Source organism: Tursiops truncatus, chromosome 4 (assembly GCF_011762595.2).
Source record: "Tursiops truncatus isolate mTurTru1 chromosome 4, mTurTru1.mat.Y, whole genome shotgun sequence".
NCBI classification, from domain to species: domain Eukaryota; kingdom Metazoa; phylum Chordata; class Mammalia; order Artiodactyla; family Delphinidae; genus Tursiops; species Tursiops truncatus.
In genome coordinates, this window is record NC_047037.1 from 66534359 (window position 1) to 66561108 (window position 26750).

At 36.3% G+C, this 26750-nt stretch overlaps 1 protein-coding gene across 1 annotated transcript; it reads left to right on the plus strand.

Moving 5' to 3' along the window:
* Positions 1-567: 567 nt before the first annotated feature.
* Positions 568-22198, plus strand: CLDN16 (claudin 16). The gene is made up of 5 exons (XM_004327332.3): positions 568-732; positions 14435-14537; positions 18143-18307; positions 21205-21396; positions 22065-22198. Exons 1-5 carry the CDS (start codon positions 619-621, stop codon positions 22196-22198), a joined length of 708 nt encoding a protein of 235 aa, XP_004327380.2. The 5' UTR covers positions 568-618.
* The last annotated feature ends 4552 nt before the right edge of the window (positions 22199-26750 follow it).

Sequence of the window (26750 nt, forward strand, 5' to 3'; positions counted from 1 at the left end):
GTTCTGTCCAGCACTTTGGAATGCAAACTCCCTTGAGCAAGCTCTTGTTAGCATAGTTTCACCAGTGGCCTGTCTGTCTAAGGTAGTCAGCGAATATTAAAATAGTCCTAATAATAAAAGCACTCAGTCAACCATATAGCCCCCTTACTGAGGGGAGGAGGAGAATAGCTCACTTTCTCTGGAGGGCCTGAGAAGGATCAGTTTACAGGCGTCAGCATGGGGTGTGACCCTTCTTCCTTCTCTCCATCTTGGCGCTGGCACGTGCCTCTGGTGACCATCATCTCACATTAGCCCACGGTCTGGGCAGAAAACATTACCGGGGCTCCTTTTCTCCCCCACCCAAAACATTCTCAGTCCTTTCACTGACCTGGCTTCTGATTGGAGGTTCGTTGCTTCAGATAATGACCTCCAGGACCCCTCTGTGGGTTGCAGCCTGTTTGTATTACTCTTACCGCAGCTTAAGACGCCTGCAGTGGGGAGTAAGGAAAAGGAAAAGACCAGCATTTTCAACATCCCCAGGTACCAGAAGCACAGAAGACTGACAACATTCCAGCTACCTGCGTGGGTCCAGGGCTGGCAGCTGCCCATGTGTCCCTTGCAGACAGGCTGTTCGTTAAGATGAGGGATCTTTTTCAGTATGTCGCCTGTTTCTTTGCATTTTTCTCTACTGGGTTCTTGGTTGTGGCCACCTGGACAGACTGTTGGATGGTGAATGCAGATGACTCCCTGGAGGTAAGAAGTCAGCAGCTTCTTTTACTGACCCAAGCCTGTCCAACTTTTCTCTAAGCCCCACTGGCCCATTACATTCGCTAGGACTAAGATAGTAATAATAGCCAACATGGTTGGACTTGCTTCTTACTTACTACTTACTGAGTCTTTACATTATTAGCTTATGTAATTCTCACAGCTCATCTATGAGGTAGGTATTGTTGTTATCCCATTTTACAGATGAGGTAACTGAATAAGCCCTTTTTCATAAAGGTAAATTTACACAAGCGTAATTATATAAGCTCTCCAGAAATTCACCTCTTCCATTGCTGCATATACCAAATTGAATAACATTCCATTAACATCCTTTCTCACAAACAGAAATTTGTTAACCTTGAAGACAGCATTAAAAGTAGTATGACAGACTTTCTTAAGGAGTGATCATCTAAATGTTGATCAAGTGATCAAACTCAAGTTATATAAAACCTACCCAATTACTGTGCAATGGAAAAAATGTCATTGTAAGGAGTTTCCAAGTAGGAGAAAACATTCTCTGGGAAACCAAGTTTTTCTAGTGTGTCCCAAAGTACAGGAGACAGATATGGGTTTAAGAAACCCTCTTTTAAAAATGAGTTGCTCTTGGGAACCTACTCTTCATGTACAAGATGAGTGAATGGTTCATATTCGAAAATTTTATTTTTCTCACTGGAGAAGCTCTGAAAGAAGTAGTTTTCAAGTTTAGAATTATTTTCTGTGGCTATAGGAATCTGAGAGAGGTAAAACTAAGTAAAAATCAATTCTTCAGACTCAGCAACTATTCATTTGTAAGGTTTCAAAAAGCGTAGGTGAGAAAAAGAAACAATATATCAGGAACTCACTGAGAATATACAGCAACTCACTATGTTCTCCTACGTACATCCTGAATGGAACAATTTACTCTAGCAAATGCTATACGTTTATGAAGTTTAAGAAAGATACCTGAGGGCAAGTTTTTATATTTTTTTCTTCTAATTTTATTTATTAAACTCCCAAGTGGGAGTTTCAAATGGAAAGTAATAATCTTTTGTTTTTCTGTGTATTATTTTTGTGTTTTATTTTTTTCTTGCTTTTAAATTTCCTCTGACTCTTACATGGTATTTCAAAACCAAGAGAGTTTTAAGTGCTTCTTTAGCACTAGAAAATTATTTTTCTGAAAATTGTGATAGAACTGAAATACTATAAAGGATGTCTGCTATATGTTAATCCAGTGGTGCATTATCCGGCCATGCAAATAAGTGGTGAATGAAAAAAACAAACCAAAACTGTCCTTTGAACAGTACTCAGAAAAGTGCAGATAGAAATGTTCTGCTGCCATTAGCTTGCTAGAGTATGGGCTGCCAGTCGTAGGTGATGAATACAGAAATATGTTGGACTTGAGCTCACTTAAAATTATGTTTTTAAAAACATGCAAAATCTCATCTAAAAGCATTCTTAAAATATTTTCCAAAACAATTTGAAAATCTTTCTCCTTAAGCTGATGGAACTGCTAACTTCACTTGATGAGAAATGAAAGTTTAGAAAGGGTCAGACCTTGCTGAGACGGATTGGGAGTTCTGGCATTTAAAGTGCCTTCTTGCTTTCATCTCAGTACATACGACCAATCTTCCCTCTGTTCTGTGCAAGAACACTTCTAGGTAAAATGAGTGGAATGAGTAGTCTAGGTTATTCACCTTGAGTAAATCCTTGCTAACCTCGGACTATAGTTTAGTAGTTCTTAGCTTCTTTCATATTTCCCATACTTGAGATGTATTGCAATAAATCTTCCCCAATAATCCTCCCCATTAAAAGAAGAACCCTTTAGTCATTTGTAGAGACGTGGATGGATCTAGAGACTGTCATACAGAGTGAAGTAAGTCAGAAAGAGAAAAACAAATATTGTGTATTAATGCATATATGTGGAACCTAGAAAAATGGTACAGATGAACCAGTTTGCAGGGCAGAAATAGAGACACAGATGTAGAGAACAAATGTATAGACACCAAGGGGGGAAAGCGGCGGGGGGTGGGGGTGGGATGAATTGGGAGATTGGCATTGACATGTATACACTAATATGTATAAAATGGATAACTAATAAGAACCTGCTGTATAAAAAAATAAATAATATTCTAAAATTAAAAAAAAAGAAGAACCCTTTAACAAATGAGGCCCCCTTCTCTCCAACAGTCTCTTTATTTGTCAGTATTTTTAAAGGGACATGGAACTCGCATAACAATTACTCCTTCAGTTGGCTAGCATATAAAGTCATAATATTATCCATAAATGTCAAGGTTCTGATACTCACTGACTCAATTTTACTGTTTTGTCTCTTTGCTTCCTTCCTTGTGCATATATCGTTGTTGGTCCATATTAACAACTCACTTTAAACAACTACTGGACAAAAATTGACACAATAAAAGGGCTTTAAAAAAAAAGCATACCCATAGAAAACTTAAACAAAAAGGAATATAATGAATTTTTTGCTTTGTTAATCTTTGACAGTGATGTAGGCATCAGTGTTGGAAAATGGATTCTGTAGTTCAGTTCAACAGAACAAACATGAAATGTATGTTATTTCAAAGGTGCCGTGCAAATCCTCCAAGGGGAGTCAAAGCTAAAGCAAGAACCATTCCTGCCTTTCATGAGCGCACGTTTAGGGAGGAACAAAGATGCACATGAAACTCTAATAAAGGGTGTAGGCCAATTCATATTTGAGAAAGAAATGAACAAAGCAAAGAAGAGAGAGTGATTATTTCCTGTCAGGAGCACTGGACAGGCCTCAGGGAGGAAAAGACATTTGAACAAAGCGTCAGAAAAGATGCCAAGGATTTCAAAAGTTAGAAATGGCAGCAGGGGTCTTCCAAGAGAGAGGACAAATAACAAAACTACAGGCTAAAGGTGAGTAACAGGGAGCAAGAAGCAGAGCTCAGGTATCCTTTTGACTTACTAGAGAATACTCAAAACACTACAAAATAGTATGGGGCCTCATTTATACCTGTCCTGAAGAGGTTAAATAAAGTAAAAACATTAGGAAAAAGAAATAGCACACGGAATTGTGCACAGTCCCAAGTCAGGGACCAGGGGTCCTGAGCTACCATGCTGCTCCTGTCATTCTTGATTCATGTGTGTCTTGGGGAAGACTGATGTGTGAAGAGAACCTGGGTTTTGAAATTATTCCAGCCTGTGTTTGCATCTTAACTGTCTTCTATTGCGCAGTCATAGCTCGTGTCTTCAGCTCAGTTTCCTCAATTATAAAATGAAGTTGAACTCAGCTGTTTTAAGGTCCTTTTTAGTCCTACATTCTTTATGAACTCCTTGACTATGACTTTCAGAACTCCTTGACTATGACTATGTCTAGAGACTTGACTATGTCTTCCAGAGAGATGGCCAACCGCTGGAGGACTGATGGCATCTAGATCCTCCCTAGAAATTTCCACTAGGAAATCTAGTGTGAATAATCTTCATTTTTCTGTTAACTTTATATGCTCTTTCTTCCTATTTCCCACTCTACTTCTCTCCTTACTTTTTTTCTCCCTTCCTTTCTTCTTTCCTCCCTGCCTCCTTCCTCTTTCTTCTTCCTCTTCTCCCTTCCTTCTCCCCCCTTCTCCCTTTTCCTCCCTTTTAAAAAACCTTTCATGCCCTACTTCTCTTTTATTCTTCTTTTTCTACCCCCACCCTTCTCCTTCATCTCTTTATCTCTCTTTTGTGCTCCCCTTTTTTTTCTTTTCTTTCTATAATCTTTCATTCCACAAATGCTCTTTGATACCTACTGTCTACTTGGTACTGTGGTGGGTACAGGTTATGAAGGAGGATGAAACTTGGATCTTCCTTAGGTTTCTCCCAGCATATTGGCAGAGACAGACAGGTAAACTGATAGACAGTATGATATGACCAGTGCTCTGATTACAGATAACTCTGAGTGGCCAGCTCACTCAGTCGTGTATAATCAGTGAAGGCTACCCAGAAGAAATATCTAAACTAGGCTTGAAGAACAAGTGAAGGGGGAAGAAAAAGTAGAGAGTATTGCATGCACAGGACATGATCTAGGCAGAGATCTAGGTATGAGAGTGCTGTATGTTTATCACTTTGGACATATTGGAAAAAGTTTCCAACATAAGGAGGAGAATATAAGGGCTGGATCATCGAGGGCTTGCGTTCATGTAAAATATAGATCTTATACCATAGACAAGGGTGCTTTACTGTAAGCAAACATATATGTGTGTTTTAGAAAGAGCAATCATTCTGGCTAATGTGGGGAATGATTAGAACAGGGCATTTTTTTTTTTTTGCGGTACGCAGGCCTCTCACTGTTGTGGCCTCTCCTGTTGTGGAGCACAGGCTGCAGACGCGCAGGCTCAGCAGCCGTGGCTCACGGGCCCAGCCGCTCCGCGGCATGTGGGATCTTCCCGAACCGGGGCACGAACCCGCGTCCCCTGCATCGGCAGGCAGACTCTCAACCACTGCGCCACCAGGGAAGCCCCGTGGGGAATGATTAGAAAGGGTAAAATGAATTATAGGGAGATCAACTAGGCAGCTTTTCCCATAAAACAGGAGGAAAACATTGATGGTCTGAACTAGTGTGGCAGCAAGCATAAAAAGGGTACAAATGAACTTGTTTACAAAACAGAAGTAGAATCACAGATGTAGAAAACAAACTTATGGTTACCAGGGCATAAGCAGGGAGGGATAAATTGGGAGACTGGGACTGACATATACACACTACCATGTATAAAATAGGTAACTAATAGGAACCTACTGTATAGCACAGGGAACTCTACTCAATACTCTGTAATGGTCTATATGGGAAAACAATCTGAAAAGAGTAGATATATGTATATGTATAACTGATTCACTTTGCTGTACATCTGAAACTAACACAACATTGTAAATCAACTATAATTCAATAAAAATTTTTTAAAAAGACATGAAGATATGGGAAACTAAAGAACCCACATTGATGGGATTAATAATTGATTGCATGTGGGGAAAGAAGGCTGATGGAGAAGGAGAAGTAAAATTTGAAATCCACTTTACTGTTTTGGGGTAATTGGAGGAAGGATGGAACCACTCACCTAGAGCTGAAATGGAGGAAAGTTAGTCTCTATACAGAAGTCATTAAGCAGCAACATCCCTGGACCATGACACTATTTTTTTCTTACTTAGATGGTTGCACAGCACCTTGAGGGGGCCAGGAAGGGAATGCTTTTCAGTGTGGTTTATAGGTTGGACTTGATGTTACAGGGACCTAAGATTAAGACCTAAGATTAAATCCCACCCTGCCAGGCAGTAGCTGTGTGAATTTAGACAGATGTTTAAGTTGTGTAAAACTGCATTTCCTCTTCTATAAAGGGAGGGTAACAATATGCACATGGTAAGTGTCTTGTGAGGGTTAAATGAGCCTGTGGATCTAGTTGACCGCAGTACCAGGCAAATACAAATCAGTCAATAAATGTTAGCTATATTATCGTCTATTTGCAGTTTATTGTTTTGTTTTTGTTCTGGAGGAGGAGATGACATTTTGTACAATGTTCACTGAAGGGAGAAGTATGAGATTTAAGTTTTGTTCCTATTTTCTCTATTGATTCTCTTGGACACATTTTGTTTACTTCTCTGAGCTGTGGTTTTTTCCATTTTTACACTTATGACTGTTCCCTTTTTGTCTATCCAGGGGAATAAGGCAGAGAATAGAGACAAAATAGCATAAGTTATATATTGAATACATTTTAAAAGAAAATAAATTATGAATTAATAACAAAAATATGTTAATTACATCATAAAATGTGTAATTCTTCATTATCCACAGTAAAATAGGAAAGTAGCTTCTTCACAGAGTTACTGGTCTCTCAATTGTCAGAAAGAAAAAATGTGTTCACAAGTTTATTTCATTTTTCAGTTCAACTTTTGTTAATTATTTACTGAGAATTTGTCATGTACCAAGCACTGTTATGATTAAAATTTTATGACCTCAAATGAAAGGTAATCCACATTTGGATTTATTTTATCTTCATTACCAGGTTCTCCCCTGGGATTTCTATTTTAATTAATGATGCTACAATTCTTCCATACATAAATATTGAAATTATTAGAGCTAGCATATACTCTGATTATATATACTTGGTTTGCTTTCCAACTGATTTTAAACTCCTTTAACAGACATTTGAGCCTAGAAATATTCTTTAATTTGCCTCATGGTCTCCTACAGCTCCTAGCACCCCCTTCCACATAATGGGAACTCAGGATGCATTTGTTAATATGAAGTGAATGGGTACTTATTATGATACTTGACATACTTACTAAAAGAATGAATAAATGAGTGAAATATAATGTGAAGTGATATTTGGAAATCTCACGTTGAACACTAAATAAGAAGTATCTCTGTAGAAATACCATCACTTTTTCTTAGGGAAGAGCTTTCATCTTGCTGCAGTTTAAATTTTTTCAAGATATGGATTTGGTCCCTCCTTTTAATCAGATAGGAAAAAAGAGCCAATCCCCTGAGGTGTATAATAAAGTTGGTGAAGAGTGTATTCCTACCTAGAAAATATAGCTTTTCTTCCTGGTGCTTCAAAGAGGGAAAGAAATTAAGAAAAAGAGAGAGAGAAAAGGAAATTAATATTTTGTAATAATTCACTCAACGTAAATTGTGATCTCTGCCACTGGCCAGTAATCTTTGCAAAGTTGTGATTCCATACTTTCATAAGGAAAATATTCTAAAATGATTAAATGAATGACTTAAATTAAATAATAAATATTAAAATGGAAATATTTATATAGTCCATATATGTAAATTAGGTAATATGACCATGAAGGCCGCAAACATTATATTAATACCTAAGAAGTTTGCATTATCCTATTCTTGCCGTTTATGCCTTTAGCCAGTGATCCACAGCTAAGCAAGAAGAGTTAAACCAAATATATTTTAGCAAATAAACTCATGGTACATAAATGGAGTAAAAAAGAAAGGTGACATCTATTTTATTTATTTTAATCTTGTTTTCTCACCCTTATAAATACCTGTCTTGAGTTCTTTTAGGTCCTGGGATAGTAAGAAAAAGAAAAGAAAATGTAAAAATTAAAAGTTCAGAACTTTAGTATGAAAAATTCAAATGCCTTTCTGTTCCAAGTGAAAATGTTTCATGTTTTAGTGGTAAAACATTATTTACTATTGTATTATTAAAACTTTTGCACCCCAATAAATATATTCAATTAAGTACTGGAAACAAGTAAGTTGCATCTTCAGCATTAAAGTACACTAGCACAGGGATGGTATAGTGGTGTGAAAACTATAAATCTCTATTTTATGTATACGCAAGGTGGTTTTTAAAAGAATATATCTTCATGACATCCCATTTTTCTTTTGGCTAATGATTATTCTTCCTATATATATTATATTTACACACAAATCCCAATGCATATGCATTTATAACATAATGCATAGTGACAAAGAAAAATCTTGTTTGATGTGGTCAACCAAGAAAAAACATTTACTAAGCCTACTGTGTATAATTACTATATATATTGGATTGGCCAAATGGTTGGTTCCTTTTTTTCCATAAGATGGCTCTAGTAACACTTAGTTGTCTTTTAAATTCATTCAAAACAATTTTGTTAGATTGTATGTGACAGCTGTCATATCAGAGTGCATTTAAAAAAGACTTATCAAAATTGGTGAATTTTTGTGTAGCCATTTTAATATTGAAGACGGAAGAAAAAAAGCAATGTTTTCAGCATATTATGCTTTATTATTTCAAGAAAGGTAAAAATGCAACCTAAATGCAAGAAAAGATTTGTGCAGCATATGGAGAAGGTGCTGTGACTGGTTGAAGGTGTCAGAAGTTGTTTGCCAAGTTTCATGCTGGAGATTTCTCTCTGGACGATGCTCCATGGTTGGGTAGAGCAATTAAAGTTGATAGCAAACACATTGAGACATTAATTGAGAACAATCAACGTTGTACCACATGGGAGACAGCAGACATACTCAAAATATCCAAATCAAGCTTTGAAAACCATTTGCACCAGCCTGGTTATGTGAATCGCTTTGATGTTTGGGTTCTACATAAGGTAAGCGAGAAAAACCTTCTTGACCATATTTCTGCACGCGATTCTCTACTTAAACATAATGAAAACGTTCCGTTTTTAAAACCAATTGTGACGGGCGATGAAAAGCGGATACTGTACAATAATGTGGAACAGAAGAGATCGTGGGGCAGGCGAAATGAACCACCACCAACCACACCAAAGGCCGGTCTTTATCCAAAGAAGGTGATGCTGTGTATATGGTGGGATTGGAAGGGAGTCCTCTATTATGAGTTGCTTCTGGAAAACCAAACGATTAATTCCAACAAGTACTGCTCCCAATTAGACCAAATGAAAGCAGCACTCGATGAAAAGCATCTGGAATTCGTCAACAGAAAACGCATCATCTTCCATCAGGATAACACAAGACCGCACGTTTGTTTGATGACCAGGCAAAAACTGTTACAGGTTGGCTGGGAAGTTCTTCATTCATCCACCGTATTCACCAGACATTGCACCTTCGGATTTCCATTTATTTTGGTCTTTACAAAATTCTCTTAATGAAAAAAATTCAATTGCCTGGAAGATTGTAAAAGGCATTTGGAACAGTTCTTTGCTCAGAAAGATAAAAAGTTTGGGGAAGATTGAATTATGAAGTTGCCTGAGAAGTGGCAGAAAGTAGTGGAACAAAACGGTGAATACATTGTTCAATAAAGTTCTTCGTGAAAATGAAAAATGTGGTTTTTTTTTTTTTACTTAAAAACCGAAGACACTTTTTGGCCAACCCAATATATACATATATGTAAATTTCTCCTATGTAACAGGAGGAGAAAATGCCAATTAATTAAAGTATTTTTAAGTTTCTCTCTTCTCAAAAGATATATAAAATATATGGAGGCATGACAGGCACACTCAAAACTGCAGAAGATAAGACAATGCAGGCAAAATTGTGTGTTGCCACTTGTAAATATTTTCAGAGGGATAAGAAAAGGGAAATTGGCAAAGGCTAGGATAGAGAAAAGAGAAACCTTAATTGGAAACTGCTAAAGAGGTTAGAATAAGAAATTCCAGGATTAGGGAATTAATTTATGCCATTATAAACTCAACTAGGAAGAGGGACCATCAGTCCCTCTTCCCGAAAGTTTCCTGAAACTATTTTTCTATGTGGTATCCTGCTCATCCTTAGTATTGTGGTAAACACTTTCCAGAGCCAGTTGAGTAGACAGGGTCCAGGCTGACACCAAATCAGCATAAACTCTCTGGTCTCAATAATATTTCTTTAACTCCTGGATTTAGACATTCTAGTCTGTTCAGTCAAGTCAAAAGGACATATTAAGCCTCAACTGTGTGTACAGTATATCAGTAACCATTTTCTATGCCAAGTGAGAAATGAGAGTTAATGTGTATGAATTAGAAAAATTGACAAATATTTTCCCTCAGTAAACATCTTTTGAACATCTATTATATACTGAGAAGGCGGATTTGTAAGCTCCTTGAAGCAAGGTGCCATGCCTATCTTGGTCATTGCTGTATCCCCAGCACTTAGCCGGTTGACTGACACATGACAGACATTTAGTGAACATACTTTGAAAGGCAGACTTGGGAGACAGATGCACATAAATGCACATAGAAAGATAATGCAATATTATAAATGCTATAGAAATATGGACTAGTTACTGTGGGATCCAAGAAAAGATTAACTCCAGCTGGAGAGACTGGGAGAATCTCATGGAAGAAGGGATATCTTTGAGGTGAGATTTAAATGACAGGGAGAAATTTGAAGATCCACTCAGCTCCTGCTAATTGCTGCTACGTGCAGCCAGGGAGTCCAGGTGGCCAGACTGACCAAGTTTCCCAGGGAAGCCAGAAATCTGTACTCTTCTGTAAAATCTCTGTTTCACTGTTGGCAGGTAATTAATATTAAGAAATTTAGGTTGGCCTCATGTTTGTGACTTGCACTTTTATTGCCACATCTTGGATAAACTGACTTCTTCCCACTTCAGGACCAACAGATATTTATTGAAATGATATAAAAATTCCCTGAGTATTATTTTATATGTTATTTATTAATATATGAATCACATGTTAAGAGCACAAAGATTAAATTTGTAATCGTCTATTTTGGACAACGCTGTGAGATAAAATTATTAGTTAACATTGTTTTTACCCGTTAAGTAAGGTTAACTGTAATATTTTAAGTATGAGTCTGCTTTGTAAGAACCTTGCCTTAAAACTTTACAGAATGTAGATTTGCTTGTTTTAGAGAGTTCTTAATAAGCCATTGTACAACAGGAGGATAAGTGAAGATTCTAAATTATAGGCAAGGAGGGCTTTCCTAAATGTGATAAATAACGAACAGTCTTTTAACCTTGTATTTTGTGCACAAAGGCACCTTTAAGGGTGTCTCCAGTAAGTGCTATATTAACACAGAAGTTTAGTTAATTACAGCCGCTATTCTCACGTACCTTAACTGAGTGTGAATACCAAGCAATCTAATATTGTGCCCCTAAGCATTAATACCTAATGAAATTGGATTCCTTGTTTCCTTTAATGAGCTCATTGCTTTTCTAAATATGGTCATTGCAGGTAAATGATCAATAGCCTTGAAAATGACACCATTACTGGATTATTTTGGCAAGAAAAAAATACTCTTTTTAGTTTAAATATCCTCACATATATAGCTCAGCTCATTTCCTAAATAACCTCACATATAATGAGAATGACTATAGTAGGTTTTATTTGTTTGTTTCAGTGGCTGAGTTAGACAGCAGGAAACTGGGGACAGTTACTCTCTGATTATAGAATAAGACTTCAGGTCCATATGACCTAGCTCAAATTGGAATGAACTGGATCCAGTGTGTTCCTGTTAATTGAGAGACTGAAGGGTAATAGGCTATGAGAAGGCTTGTCTTCTGTTGCGGTATAATAGTTCAGTACAAATTGTCTCTACTATCCATTTCTTAGGGCTGCCATAACACATTGCCACAATTTGGTGACTTAACACAAGAGACAGTTTTCTCTTACAGTTCTGAAGGCCAGGATTTTGAAATCAAAGTTTTGGCAGGGCTACACCGCCTCTGAAGGCTCTAGAGGAGAATGCATTCCTCGCCTCTTCCAGCTTCTGGTGACAAGGCATTCCTTGACGTGGGCCCACGTCACTCCAGTGTCTGTGTCTGTGGGCACATTGCTTCCTTCTCTTCTATCTGTCTCTCCTCTGTGTGTCTCTTCTTATAAGGACACTTGTCATTAGATTCAGGGCCCACCCTGGTAATCCAAGAGGATCTACTTTTCTCAAAACCCTTAATTTAACTACATATGGAAAGTCCCTTTTTCCAAATAAGGTCACATTCACTGGTTCTGGGGATTAGAACATGGATACATCTTTTGGGGGGCTGCCATTCTACCCATTACATCTACCTTTCTCCACTTTCATATGGTTAGTTAGTAATGCTGAACTTAGTCACTACTCAGGTTACTATGCTGTTTAAGTACTTTACTAGTATTATCATTTATTGAGCAAATCATTTATGTTGTGTGTGTTTGTAATTTTTAATTCTTATAGTCACCCTAGCATTAGCTCCTTTATAAAGATAAGAAGATTGAGCTCAAAAAAGGTAAGGCCTTTCCAAGGATGCAACACAGCTAATAAGAGTGTCAATTTAAAGTCTGTGTTTTTTCAGTTATAGCTTAAATTTCATGTGCACGTAAGTTTAGATATTCACATCCTTCTTTAGAAATTGATATATTAGGTTTCGCAAGATGGATTTTCTTTATCAATATTTTGGTCTCTGTGGTGCCTCAGGTCAGATAATATTCCAACATTCTAAAACATCACTACTAGATTTAATCTTAGGAAGAGCAAGCCAAAGTGAGGTTTCACAGAATAATGGCCATAGGATGAGATTAAAGTTAGGGCTTACTACTTCACCCAAAATTATCTTCCAGTTTCCAATTCTGGAGTACTTTCACCTGAAGTAAAATTAGAATTTAAAAAAATAGGTTTTAAGTATACTGCAATGCTTAAGAGCGTACACACAGACTGCTGTGTTTGAATCCTATCTCCTCCATTTAACTACACTTTCTGGGGTTATCACTTAACTTTCCTGTGCCTCCTTTTCCTTATTTGTAAAATGGACAGTAATAATGATAGATCACAGGATCCTCTAATTAATAAGTGAGGTGATAATACACTTAAACAGTAACTGCTTCAGAGTATAGATTCAATATAGAATTATTAATTATTACCAATTATAAGCATTTTACATACAAAGTGAAAATAGAAGTACAGCATTCAAAATTGTGATGGAGGCTTCCCTGGTGGCGCAGTGGTTGGGGGCCCGCCTGCTGATGCGGGGGACACGGGTTTGTGCCCTGGTCCGGGTGGATCCCGCGTGCCGTGGAGCGGCTGGGCCCGTGGGCCATGGCCGCTGGGCCTGTGCGTCCGGAGCCTGTGCTCTGCAGTGGGAGAGGCCGCAGCAGGGAGAGGCCCGCGTACCGCAAAAAAAAAAAAAAAAAAATTGTGATGGAGTAGCCAGCAGTAGAGTTTTATGTGGTGCACAGCACAACTTCAAAGCATATGGGTCAAAGAGTTTCATAGCACGGATATTCTCTGATATAATTTTCTTTTACAAATCAAATGTTTCATGTTCCTTCCTTTCTTCTCCACATCCGTTATAATCTCCCTGCCTTTGCATTTCTCTTCCCACCCTGCTCTGTTATTTCTTCTTTCTTTAAGGAAAACTTTAAGCTTTCATTTTCCAAGATAATTTGTGGTTAAATCTTACTAAACTATTCCCAGATTGCCAAGGTAATGTGAATCTGTAATCAAATCAGAATAAACAATCATATTAGTTCTGTCCCATATGTATGAGCTCTGTCAAGAATACTTGAACACATTTTCTGTTGGCATGTTTACAATTCTAGGAAATCTATTTTGACTTGCAGCTTATAGGCAAAATATGAGAAGGCTCAGGACACTTGTACCTTTTAGCTCTAAGTGGATACTTAGAATCATCTGTACAGCATTTCTAAGTTAAAAGCGATTTATGACTGCAAGGTTGTATGAAATTAATGTTCAATTTGTTTACATCCATCTCATAGCTTAAACATTGGTAGTCCATCAGTGGAGCAAGGAAGAAGTAGTATGGTCTTTATGTATAACTTTCTTTGACCATTATTTTAAATTTATGAACTTCATATATAATAACATGTTTCTTCATGGGACTCATTGTTCATGATGAAGAAAAATTAATATACATTCCTAATAGACTCAAGATGTCAGCAGTTATCACCTATTGTTATATTGATTTTTTTTTTTTTTTTGGATAAGTAAAGGTCAGCATATGGTAGTGAAATGAATTGTCGCCCTATTAAACTGACTCGATGATAGAACCAGCCATAGGCATTTGCATATGTTTAATTCTGATTTTATCCATCTTAGGCATGACTTCTTTCCGCCCCCCACCCCCAAATCAGGAAATGATTTTACTTCCTGGTGGGGAAAGCCTTGAGTTGTTAGTGCTTAAGGGAAAATACTCTAAAATGCATTGTGTTTGTTGTAAATGAAATTCTGATCATGCTTGTAACCACTGTACTTTGCTATCAAACTCACAACAGCCAAGTTCTTCCTTTGATCAAGGTGAATTGAAGTGTGTCTGCCTGAGTTGTTTCACATGGTGTCTTCTCCAACATCTAGGTGAGCACAAAATGCCGAGGCCTCTGGTGGGAGTGTGTCACAAATGCTTTTGATGGGATTCGCACCTGTGATGAGTACGATTCTATACTTGCTGAACACCCCTGTACGTATGCCTTAGACATCACCCTTGTCAGGGAGGGAAGACCAAAGGAAATTGAACTCAGGTTTCCATTATGTGTTTTTGTTTTTTTTACGATTCAATATTAAGGTTCTGTCCAGTTTTAAATGTTTCAAATAGAAATTTAGTTTATTTCTAAAATGTGAATTGAAACATTTTTAGCATATTTTATCTTTTCCCATGTATTTATAAATTCCTTTAGGGTAAAAATATTATCTTGTTCAGTTCTGCTATCCCACAAAGGGTCTGGTATAGTATCTTATACACAGCAGGCTTATAGTAAACACTTTTTAAATTGAAATGAAATCTTCAGGGTGCAGTGATTTTATGATTAGAATTGACCGGTTAGATGAAAAGCATTTCGGAGATGTCTTTTAGCTATGACTTAGGTCAGATAGAAAGTTTACAGTATTTCAATGGATGACTTGCTAAGATAGAGAGACAGTGGATATAGAGGGCCAGAGACAGAGACAGAAAAACAAATAGGGAGAGAGATAGGCAAAGAGAGACACAGACTGTGGGATCAGGGAATGAAAAACATTAAAATATGTGACACATTCTTAGCAGAAATAATAAAGCCATCTCCTAGATCTTCCCTACCTTTAGCTTTAAATTATAATTAGGTGCTAACAAGGCCCATGTTTCTATGAATAAAAGATTTCATAGATCGAAAAACCTTATTATTGATTCTCTCAACTCTTCTCCATACCATTTATTTATTTATTTGTGTGTTTGTTTGTTTATTTACTTATTAGAACATCCAATCGTGCCAAGAAGTACTGGTGCTGTTATTAAAGCAAATTGGTTTTAGTCTCTTTCAAATCAAATGATGGGTGGTGGTACAATATCACAACTTCTTTTCTCAAGATAAATGAAAAGTAAACCCTTAGAATGTGACTTTTCCCCTGAACAGCTATTTCGGTGCAGGGAAAAGCGCTTAAAAGGAGCTGTGCTCTACAAATATCTTTCTCTGCCATTTAGGATTTGAGTGCCTGAAACATTTTTTAATTCATAAAGCTTTTATTTCATTTTTTAGAAAAAGGCCTTTTATGTTTTCCTCTTTTTTTCCCTTCTTGCACTAACCTAGTTCTATCTACAAAGAAGCACAATTTGGTCAATAGGAATGGGCATTCATGTTCACGTGGACCCTAGGCTACTGCAGAAATGCAGTTCTATGGTTAGAGTTGAGAAGAAAATAGAAAGATGAAATATTTCAAACTTTTAAATATTTGTTATATGCATTTATGTAAGAAGAAAATAAAATTATTCACAAGCCTACTACACAGAGAAAACCACTGTTTATATTTTTAAATGGTCCTTTATCTTTTCCCTATACTATCTCACATTTGTCTTTTGATATATTTTTACCTATTACTTTCAAATAATATGCTAAAAATCCATTAATTTTCTTTAAAAAATTCCATCATATGCTTAAAGACTAGAGAGATGAAAATGAGTTATTAGAAAATAATATAACTGTACCCTCTAAGTTAGGATGTTACCTGTAAGAAAGTAGATTTTATTTTTAGTCTTTGGTATCTTTTATACAATCACAATTAGATCACATTTCTCATTACCTTGTATGCTTAGGGTATTTAGACCGAGATGCATTTTTATTTATTTATTTATTTATTTATTTATTTATTTATTTATTTATTTATTTTTTGCGGTACGCGGGCCTCTCACTGCTGTGGCCTCTCCCGTTGCAGAGCACAGGCTCCGGACGCGCAGGCTCAGCGGCCATGGCTCACGGGCCCAGCCGCTCCGCGGCATGTGGGATCTTCCTGGACCGGGGCACGAACCCGTGTCCCCTGCATCGGCAGGCGGACTCTCAACCACTGTGCCACCAGGGAAGCCCTGAGATGCATTTTTTAGGGCTCCTGTTGATACTGTTAATTTGAGCCCTTCTCCACCCCACAAATCAGGGTATTTAACATTATTCTGGCAGCCAAATCTCAGATAATCTCCAAAAGGAAATCCCTGGCTGGCCAGCATTAGCAATCTCTTGCAGAGCTGCCCTCTTGGAACTGGGCTAGCCATGTGGCCCCTGGATGACACCATAGGCATGAGTCCTGTAGTTCCACAGAGCATCTGAGACACACTTTGTATGGGAGCAAGGGTCAGAGAGGGGAAAACCAGGGCCAACAATGATTTCAGGGCACCCCATCCAGATAGCAACCCTGGCCCTATTGATCCCAGGTTCCAGAAGAGGACTTAGAAAATTTCAAGAGAGGCACTCCAAAATGTGGGACCACTTAGTTTGGGGTGCTGAATAGGAAGCCCACTTATATATAACATTTGAGGATCAAGGAGATCTGCTAAAATATAAAAACTCATAACACCTAATGAGTTACATAGTTTTCTCTTTCCTTAATTTTGAAGAAAACAAAATGAACTTTAGATTTGGCCTAAATTTGAAATTTGAGCCTAAATTTTAGAAAATAATGTCAAAATTTGAGATCTTAAATATTCACCTATTAATAAGGTAGAAACTGATTTTATGCATTGATTTCCTCTCTTAGATGGATTATAAAAATAATTTTGAAATGAGGAAAATTGGCCACATTTTCACAAGCCATCTATAACTAAATAGCCCCTAAAGTTGCCTCATCATTGAGGAAAAATTATTTCAATTCAAGGAAACTCCAGGTCACTGTGAAAATAAAACATAATTATGATACCATCAAAGGAATAAATTTTATTACTCCTCTCCAGCAGCCAGCTAAAGTAACAATAGTTCTGACTTCAGATACTTAACCCTCCATTTGTGGCAACCTTATTCTTGTTTTAATTTAGTGTCACTGGGACTCACAGGTGAGGAGGCTTTCACAGTTGATGATGCTCCCATTGCAGATGACTGCTACTATTCTACTTCTATGTACCTGATCTTCTCTTTCCTGGACTTTCTACCACATATTCTCATTGGCCATAGCTTTAAAATATGCTTCGTTGACAATGCAAGGTTGAAGGGTTAATGCAGAGTTTTGGCCAAGAAGGGTCACCACCTGAAGGAATAAAAGAAAATAAATAGTCTTCTGTTTAATAATGGAAGCTCCTTCTCCTTCTAAAGATCTGCTGATGGCTCCTACCTGAACTGGCAAGAGATGTCTTGAAGTATTTTATTCTGCTCCCCTATTTTAACCAATTTGTTACATTTTTTTCAATAAAACTTCAAACAAATGTAGTGATTATTTATTTATTGAATACTTATTTTTTGTCTTCAGAAGAAGAGATACTCTACTTTCAATTCAGCATTAAGCTAATACTTGTAAATGAGACTCCTTCCAAAACAGGAGGCAAAAAGGAAATAGTTATTTAGTCCCCACCATATGCCAGGCATTTTACTAGATGGCCAACAAGACTATAATAAGCAGTCCTTAACCAAATAATACTGTTGATAGTCTCGTACTATTTTTGCATTTTATGAAAAATTAAGGGTATTTATTTTCAAGTTCATGCATATTTAAAGTCTGATTTTATTCGGTGGGCATGTGTTAATGTACGTGGTTGTCTGTTTTTTGGTGTACCTCTGTGTATTAACATGTCTCCTTCCTCTGACTATGCTGAAACCACATGCTCTGATCTTCTAGTGAAGCTGGTGGTAACTCGGGCGCTGATGATTACTGCAGATATTTTAGCTGGATTTGGATTTATTATCCTGCTCCTTGGTCTTGACTGTGTGAAATTCCTCCCTGATGAGCCATACATCAAAGTCCGCATCTGCTTTGTTGCTGGAACCACATTACTTATAGCAGGTATTTGTCTGGACTAGTGATGGGGATAAAGATACTCAACTAAGGTCTTGGGATGAAGAAGGGTGCTGTTCTGAAGTAGTTCATTTTAGGATAATATTTGACTTGCTTTTCTAGATTGAAGGAATAAGGAGCACATCCACCAACCCTGCTTTCCTTAGTTTTGGAATCAGATAATTAATCTTTTGTTAATATCCCTGGTCAGGGTTTATTGAAGTCCTCAAACTATTTTTTAACTATTTAAAAAGTTATATAAAGCTTTAACTTAAAAAAAAATTGTGATTATTCCTGAAGTTAAATCCTAAAATAAGCCTCCAGCCACCACCTTCTTGCCTGTACACGCCCTTACCAGTTCTTCTTGGCAATGAACTAAATTGTATCAAGTCCTGTGTTAGGCTTTTCTCATGTGCCAACTCATATGATCATAACTGTAACAATAAACAGATTATGCTCTTATCTCTACTTAAGAAGCTGGTGAATAAATGGAGTTCTGAAGACATAAATCAAGCATGAGTAATAAACAATAAATCAAGAATCACTTTATATGGTGTTTATTAGTGAAACAGCAAAATTGATATTTTACTGAGGTCTGTCATCAAATTCAATTTAGTCTTCCTTTATCATCATGTCTTTTTTGGATCGTAATACAAGTTGGGAGGAAGTACACTGTGAAAGAAATCAAAGTGTAGGAAGATTGAAAACCAATGAATCCACCCTCCAGAGAGAAAACCATCTTCTTTTATGCTAGCAGCAAAAAGTTAGCAAATGCTTGCAGTCATATATATATATATATATATATATATATATATATATACACATACATACATACATACATATATAAAATGTGTGACCTTAGGCCAGTTAATCTGTCTCCTTTTCTTGGTCTACAAATTAGCGTGAAGCCTCAGCAATAATATCTACTCCTAATTGTTGTTGTAAAGATCCCAATGTGGGCACAGTAAGCCCATAGCTGAAAGTCTCACCCATCACATAGTCAAGAGTGGGGCCTCCCTGATATTTTCACACAAGGCCCTAAGGATCCTTAGGTTGTACTAGAAAATCACAAGAATTTAACACTTTGTTTTCCTTTTAAAGATATTCATTCCCATATCCAGCCTAGTGATAACATAAAGCTTTTGTATGTAACAACGTGTTCATGTAACACATTTAAACATCATTTAATGCTTTGCAATTTTATTCTAGAATGCTTTTTGAGACATCACTAATCTACTCCATTTTTTATAAAATAGCAAAATGAACTAAATTTAAAGAAAAATAAGTCACTGAAGAAAATCCCTGCAGGAACGGCTAAAGAGATACCCAATTAAATCTCCAGAGATGGCCAAAGCCTTGGAATCCTCATTTGAAATTAGTATGCCATGTATATATTTATATGTATACACACACACACACACATATATATGCACACATAGATATATACACATAACTAAAAGTGGGGTCTTTTTGCTCGCCGCTCAAAAGCCAATAAAGAGGTAAAGATGGTGGAAAGGAAAGTTTGCTTTATTTTGGATGCAGGCAACCAGTGGGGAGGGCAGACACCTATCCAAAGGCTGACCACCCCCCCACACCCCGACAATCAGGGAGCAAGAGCTTTTATAGGTGGAGGGAAGGGGCTACATGTAGAAACAGTACAGTCAGCTCTGACAGCCATCTTGAAATTGGTCATCGGTGGTCCGACCAGCATCATCTTGATTGTTTTAAGTACAGTTAATCTTCAGTTCCATGGTCAGTTTGTTCCCATTTCTTTAAGGCCAGTTCTCAGAATTGTGGCAGCTTATGTCATGGCTACAGTCTGCTCATCATATAGTTAACTTCTTCCACCTGGTAGGGGTTTCAGTATCTATAAAACAGCCCACAGGATATGGCTCAGAGTACTATCCATAGCCCTTGAGAAGGAACTAAAGGTCCTTGACTTTGCTTACTGACTAAACTATCATTGTTTTGTCCTGTCTGACTGCTTTTTTTTCTTCTGCATTTTCTCACATCTCTGATTAAACTTATTCTTTGGCTAAAGTTTTTCCACAGACAAAAGGCAGGCGGAGGACGTGGGAGAGAAAGGACCATAAGGTCCTGCTCCATTTCACACACACACATATATATGTGTGTGTGTGTGTGTGTATATATATATATATGCGCATATGTATATATATGCACACATATGTATATGTATATATACCAAAATCTGTTTCTAAGTTTCGAAAAAAAGTTTTCATCCTAAACCTATGGGTTACAGTATTATGGGAAAGGTGTGGTAATTTACACCCTGTATTTTAATGGTTACTATGTGTTCATGATCTGGTCCTTCTTAAACTTCTTGCATTAAACAACTGGGAAAAGAATGCAATTAAATTGTGACTTCAATAGATATCACAGACAGACTTGCTAGAGAAAAAATGTGAGAGTTTCTTGGGGGTTACAGATTTCAGAAGCACCATTTTCATATAGCCTTTTGTCTGACAACTCGCCACTCTTTTTTCTTACCTCTGAGCCCTGGCATGCAATTTATACCTTTAAAGCAAGAGGACTCTAGTGGCATTGTTTCAAGACAATCAATTTTCAGAAAGACTAATCTGTGAGAATTAAATTTTATTTAAGATGGACAAAATTTCTTAGTCTATCCTAATATGGTGTGGGAGTGTTAGATAAATTTTCAATTTCTACTTCAGTTATTTGTTTTTAACCTCAAAGTACTAAAATGAAGGACTTTAAAAACATAGTTTCCATATGGGTGCTGATTATGTAGCTGACATAACTTCAGTCATGGGTCTGGGGAGCCACAGAATACTCTTAAATACAATACAGTAGAATACTCTTAAATCTCCTTGGATTTAAATTTTTAAAAGGCCTGCATTATTTTTAGCAATTTTCATCTCCTTCAGGTGCCCCGGGAATCATTGGCTCTGTGTGGTATGCTGTTGATGTTTATGTGGAACGTTCTTCTCTGGTTTTGCACAATATATTTCTTGGCATCCAATATAAATTTGGTTGGTCCTGTTGGCTTGGAATGGCTGGGTCTCTGGGATGCTTCTTGGCTGGTGCTGTCCTCACATGCTGCTTATACCTCTTCAAAGGTAAGAACAAAATAAAATAGCACACTTCCTTGCCTCCAGTATCATTCCTCCCAACCCAATGGAAACACAACTCACCAGCTCAAACTAATGTTGATAACTTGATCCCTACCTATTACCATTAGAAATTTCAGTTGTTCAAGGACAACTGATTCGCAATACTAGAACCTTACTATCCTGTTAGTGGTATATTTGTTGAAAAGAAAAAAAAAAGAATACTACAGCTACAACTGTATCTAACATTCAAATATATAATGGTTATTTTGATGTGTCATAATCTTGTATATCTCACTTCACCCAATCAACTAAATTTATATCTACAATTTATATCTACAGAGAAGTAAACAGAGAGCCAAGTCAAATGCATACTTGATGTTAAAAAGTGTGATGTGTTACTATTGGGTTTCTCAAAATGTCACTGAAAAAAAATAAGGAAATACCTCTTCTCATAAGAAAGAAAAGAAAAGGAAATTACTTGATTGAATTTTAAATCTAAAAATAACTTTCCAGTTGAAAATCTTAGAGTTTCTTCTAGGTTCTTAGATGATTCCTTCTTATAATATTTATATTATTGCCTCTTTTGGGTAAGAGTATATAAAATTACATTTTCCCCCAAACTTTACTGAGCCATAATGATTTTTTATATCACCATGTTTATCTCTTCCAAACAGATGTTGGACCTGAGAGGAACTATCCTTATTCCAGGAGGAAAGGCTATTCAACTACAGCTGTTTCCATGGCCCAGTCATATGCAGCCCCTCGGACACAGACTGCCAAAATGTATGCTGTAGACACTAGGGTGTGAAGTGACACATATCAGTCAGTGTGTATATGTTGTTTAACTAACCAATCAATATGTTCAAGTTAATAAAATAGCCGGCCAATCCAGGAACAGTTATCTAGACTTCCTGATCAACTAAATTAATTGCTTAGCTTAATCAAAAAGTTTGATTCTCCTATCACTTCTCCTTCTCAATTATTCTTATATTCTTCCACATTCTTTTACCCTCTCTCTCTCACACATATACACACGTACACTTTCCCTGTATTTTAAGATAAGGTTGCTGGGATATAAAACTGTTTGTTGTGATATTGCTGCTAGAGATAGTGACATGGTGATATTAAAATTAAATGACGCTTTAAGAATAGAAAACAACTTTCAAAAGAGGTCAGAGATTTTAATCTTTGAAAGGATTGTCAAGCTCTTAGCTCTTTCCCTGGTTTTTGGCTCACTTTTTGTATTCTCAATTGAGTGAGTTATTTGATAACTTTGAAGAAGATGATTTTTCCAAATTCAAACAAGTGTATCAAAACTTACCATTGCTCTGATTCTGTTAAAATAGAAAAAGAAAATAACAGCTTCATGTACCAGCCACTGGTGGGAGTTAAAGATAAAAAGGTCCCCCTCCAAACTCTAAATGTCAAAAGCAAATGCTAAATTAATACCAAAGTCAGTGCTGACCTTCTTCCTCATTAACCACATTAAAGATCTGTGTATTTTTTTAATCACTACTCCAAGTTTGCCTATAGATTGTCAAATATTAAACTACAGCAGTTAATAGCTAAACCGGAGAGTTCACTTAGCATTGATTGGGCATCCAAATGTATCTCAAGAATGTAACATATTAGAATTCACCAATTCAGGTGTCCTCTCACCACTGGATCCTCAGCACCCAGCAAAATAGCTGACATATGATAAAATGTAAAAAATATTTGTTGCTTGAAAGCAATAAAGGCTCAACAATTCTCTATTGAAAAAAATCAATTTTCCTCACAAAATATGTGCTTTTTGAAAAAATAGAATTATATACACACTTAAAGAAATCAATGAATAATTGCTAAAGGGATTTTGTTCATATCCATAATATAAACATATTTCAATTTTTTTAATTGTAGAGTTTTTTTTAAAGGTATAAAATTTAACCTCAGGTTTTCTGGTTCCTTGAAACTCACATGAATAGCATTAATAGCCATACAGTACCTTAACAGACTATCAACTGAACTACAAATTAGTTCTTTGGAAAATGGAAATTTAGTTGTGAACGTCTGAAGCTCCCAAAAGAAGTCTTTCCAATTTAAAAAGCTAAAAATAATGTGAAAATGAGATGATGGAAACTGGTACATACATTGCTGAGAATGATGTTCATGACTTCATATGACATCTCTTTACTAGTATCTCAGGAGAATTTATAATACAATCTTGGAATTAAGAGGAACTGATTCACTTTTATTTCATGGATGTTATTAACTGTAACTGACATTTAACAAAAGTAATTGTAGATTATGTTTACTAGTTATATGGGTATTATTCTAAGCATTTTAAAGCTTATTTTGTGTTGTTCTTTTTTCTCAACCTTAACTTTTAAATTTTTTATTACCATATTTATTTTATGATATATTGTCTGTCATGTTTTATATATTCTAATAAGTTTCTTGAAATACTTCTGGGGAAAGGCAGGGTAAATTTAATTAAATAATTAATTAGATTTTAGAGGTACAAATTTTTCCCTCCTTAAAGGTTTCATTTCTATGAGGAAAAATTTCAGAGGATTATGGTGATAATCGAAATCTATTAATGTTTTGAATATTTTTCTCAATAAAAACATTTTGCATATCCTGGGAAGAATATTAGTATTTTTTAAAAAAATCCCCTTGGGAATGTTCATTCCTAATCTACTGTAATCTAATGAAGCTTTCCAAAATAAAGCATAACAAAGAATATATTTTGTATAGCAACTACAAAATACATTTATTGTACAGTGAACAGCAAAATAAATATCAAATTGTGAAGAAGCAATAATTGACATAGAGGTAGCTCAGCATGCTCAGAAAGAAAAAAATAACATAAGCCCAAAGTATACTCATATCTGGTTATTAGGTTGAATCGTTAAAATCACCCACAAAATTCTGAGTACTATAATTTAGCCATGTCCTGTTAATTGCAATAGGAAAAAATAAAAATGTATAAAATGGAACAATCTTATTTACCTATCCCTTGATTAATCATGACTTTCTAATATCACTTTTTTTTTTTTTTTTTTTTTTTTTTTTGCGGTACGCGGGCCTCTCACCGCTGCGGCCTCTCCCGCTGCGGAGCACAGGCTCCGGACGCACAGGCTCAGCGGCCATGGCTCACGGGCCCAGCCGCCCCGCGGCACGCGGGATCCTCCCGGACCGGGGCACGAACCCGCGTCCCCTGCATCGGCAGGCGAACTCCCAACCACTGCGCCACCAGGGAAGCCCTAATATCACATTTTTAACTGAAATTAGCCTTTTGTTATTATAAAAGTTATATATGTGCATTGTAGAAAGTTGGAAAACAAAAACAACCAAAAATGTATCTTGTTTAAATACCATGGGATCATATTCTCTCCACCTATACCACTACTTCTAAAACCCTATTGAACATCTGCACATTCTTCCAGATATTCTGTTTATACACATACATGCAAAGACTATATATTCTTCTTTAAGAGACCATTCCATATCTGTGGCTTTGTAACCTAATTTCGCCCCATTAATTATCATTGTCTTTTCATAGCAATAAATTTTCATCTTATTGATAACCAATCCATGTTTAAATTTACCCAAGTTTCACAAAATGCACCATACTACTGGTTTGTTTAAACCAGTATTTTCATTTCCTCTGATTATTAGGCCCCTTAAGTCTCTTTTAATCAAGCTACATTTTTTTCACCCTCCCTGGTTTATTAAAAAAAAAAAGACAAAACTGAACCAGTTTTCCTACAGTTTATTCCACCTTCTGGATTTGTCTGGTGATGTCACTTAGCTTGTTTCTCTATACCTTGTATTTTCAGTAAATTGAAATTTAAATCAAAAGTCTTTGATGGAAGCCTTAATTATGATAAAGTTGTTCGCTGGATTAGGGTGATGCTAATCTGATCTCTCCACTCTTCAGTTGTACATACTTTTCCTTCAGTGACAAAAACAAGTGATTATTGTGGTGTTATTTTGGAAACCATAGGAATATCCTATTCTCCATCAACCATAATAATAATTTTAAAATAATACTTTTAACAATTGATAATCTTTATTGGAGTCAGAACATTTGTTATAGTTTGTAGAAAGATGGTTTTCTAATTCTATTTTATCTTCATCTGTAGTAAAAACTCTTCTGTAAAATAAGCCTTGGTCTCTTCATTTGAGTCTATTTAGTTACCCTGAAAAGGCAGGATAAATGCTTAAAGTTCTTCCCTTTCATTTATCAATCCACAATACAAAATAAGGAGCTGACTTATTAGTGAGATAATATGTAATTTATCAGCCAAACAGGGACAATTTGAGAGTAAAAGTGTGGCCCATTAATAATTAAATCCTGGGAAAGTAAGGAGGTACTGTCTTTCTTTTAGCTCAAAGAGTGATGCATGTTATTTTTCAATATTTCCTTATATTTGAGTGTCATTATGAACCTACAGATTACCATTGATTCAATGTGCTTTAATCCATAATAACTATTATTATTATGATACTTAAATTGTTCATCTTTGGTCTGCCTGGGCTGTTTTAAACCGGCTCCTGTGTTTTCTTGATACAGTACTTTAAAAAATTTTTCTTCCGTAATCATAATGTTGAGGTACATCCAGAAAAGTACATGTTTACAGCTAGATGAATTTTCACAGAGTGAATATACCTGCATAATCTGTATTCATGTCAATAGATAGATTATCCTTTCCCAGAAGCTCCCTCTGCCCCACCTTCTTGTCCTTACCCTCACCATTCTGTGGGTAACCACTATCCTGACTTCCAAAACCATAGATGAGTTTTGTCTGTTTTCGGACTACTGTATATTTAATTCTTTGAATCTAACTTCTTACCCAACATTATGTCCTAAGATTCAAAATTCATCTATATGGTTTCATGTAGTTCAGTTCACTTATTTTCATTGCAGTACAGTATTTTATTGCAGAATATACCACAACAAAATGTTTAATCCATTTTCCTGGTAATGGACATTTGGTACGTTTCCAGTTTTTAGCTATTACAAAGAGTGCTGCTATGAACTTTCTTTGTTTCTGTTTTTTATTGAAGTGTAGTTGATTTACAATATCGTGTTAGTTTAAGGTATACAGCATAGTGATTCCGTATTTTTGCAGATTATATTCTATTATAGGTTATTACAAGATATTGGGTATAATTTCCTGTGCTATACAGTAAATCATTATGCTTAAACATTCTTGTATATGATTTGGGGAGAGCTATACCTTCCCTTCTCTGATACCTCGGAGTGGAATTGCTCCATCACAGGTGCGCTTGGGTTCAGGGGTAGTGGATGTTGCCAAAACATGTTCCAAAGTGCTTATACCAATTTACACGCTCACAGCAGTACGTGATGTTCC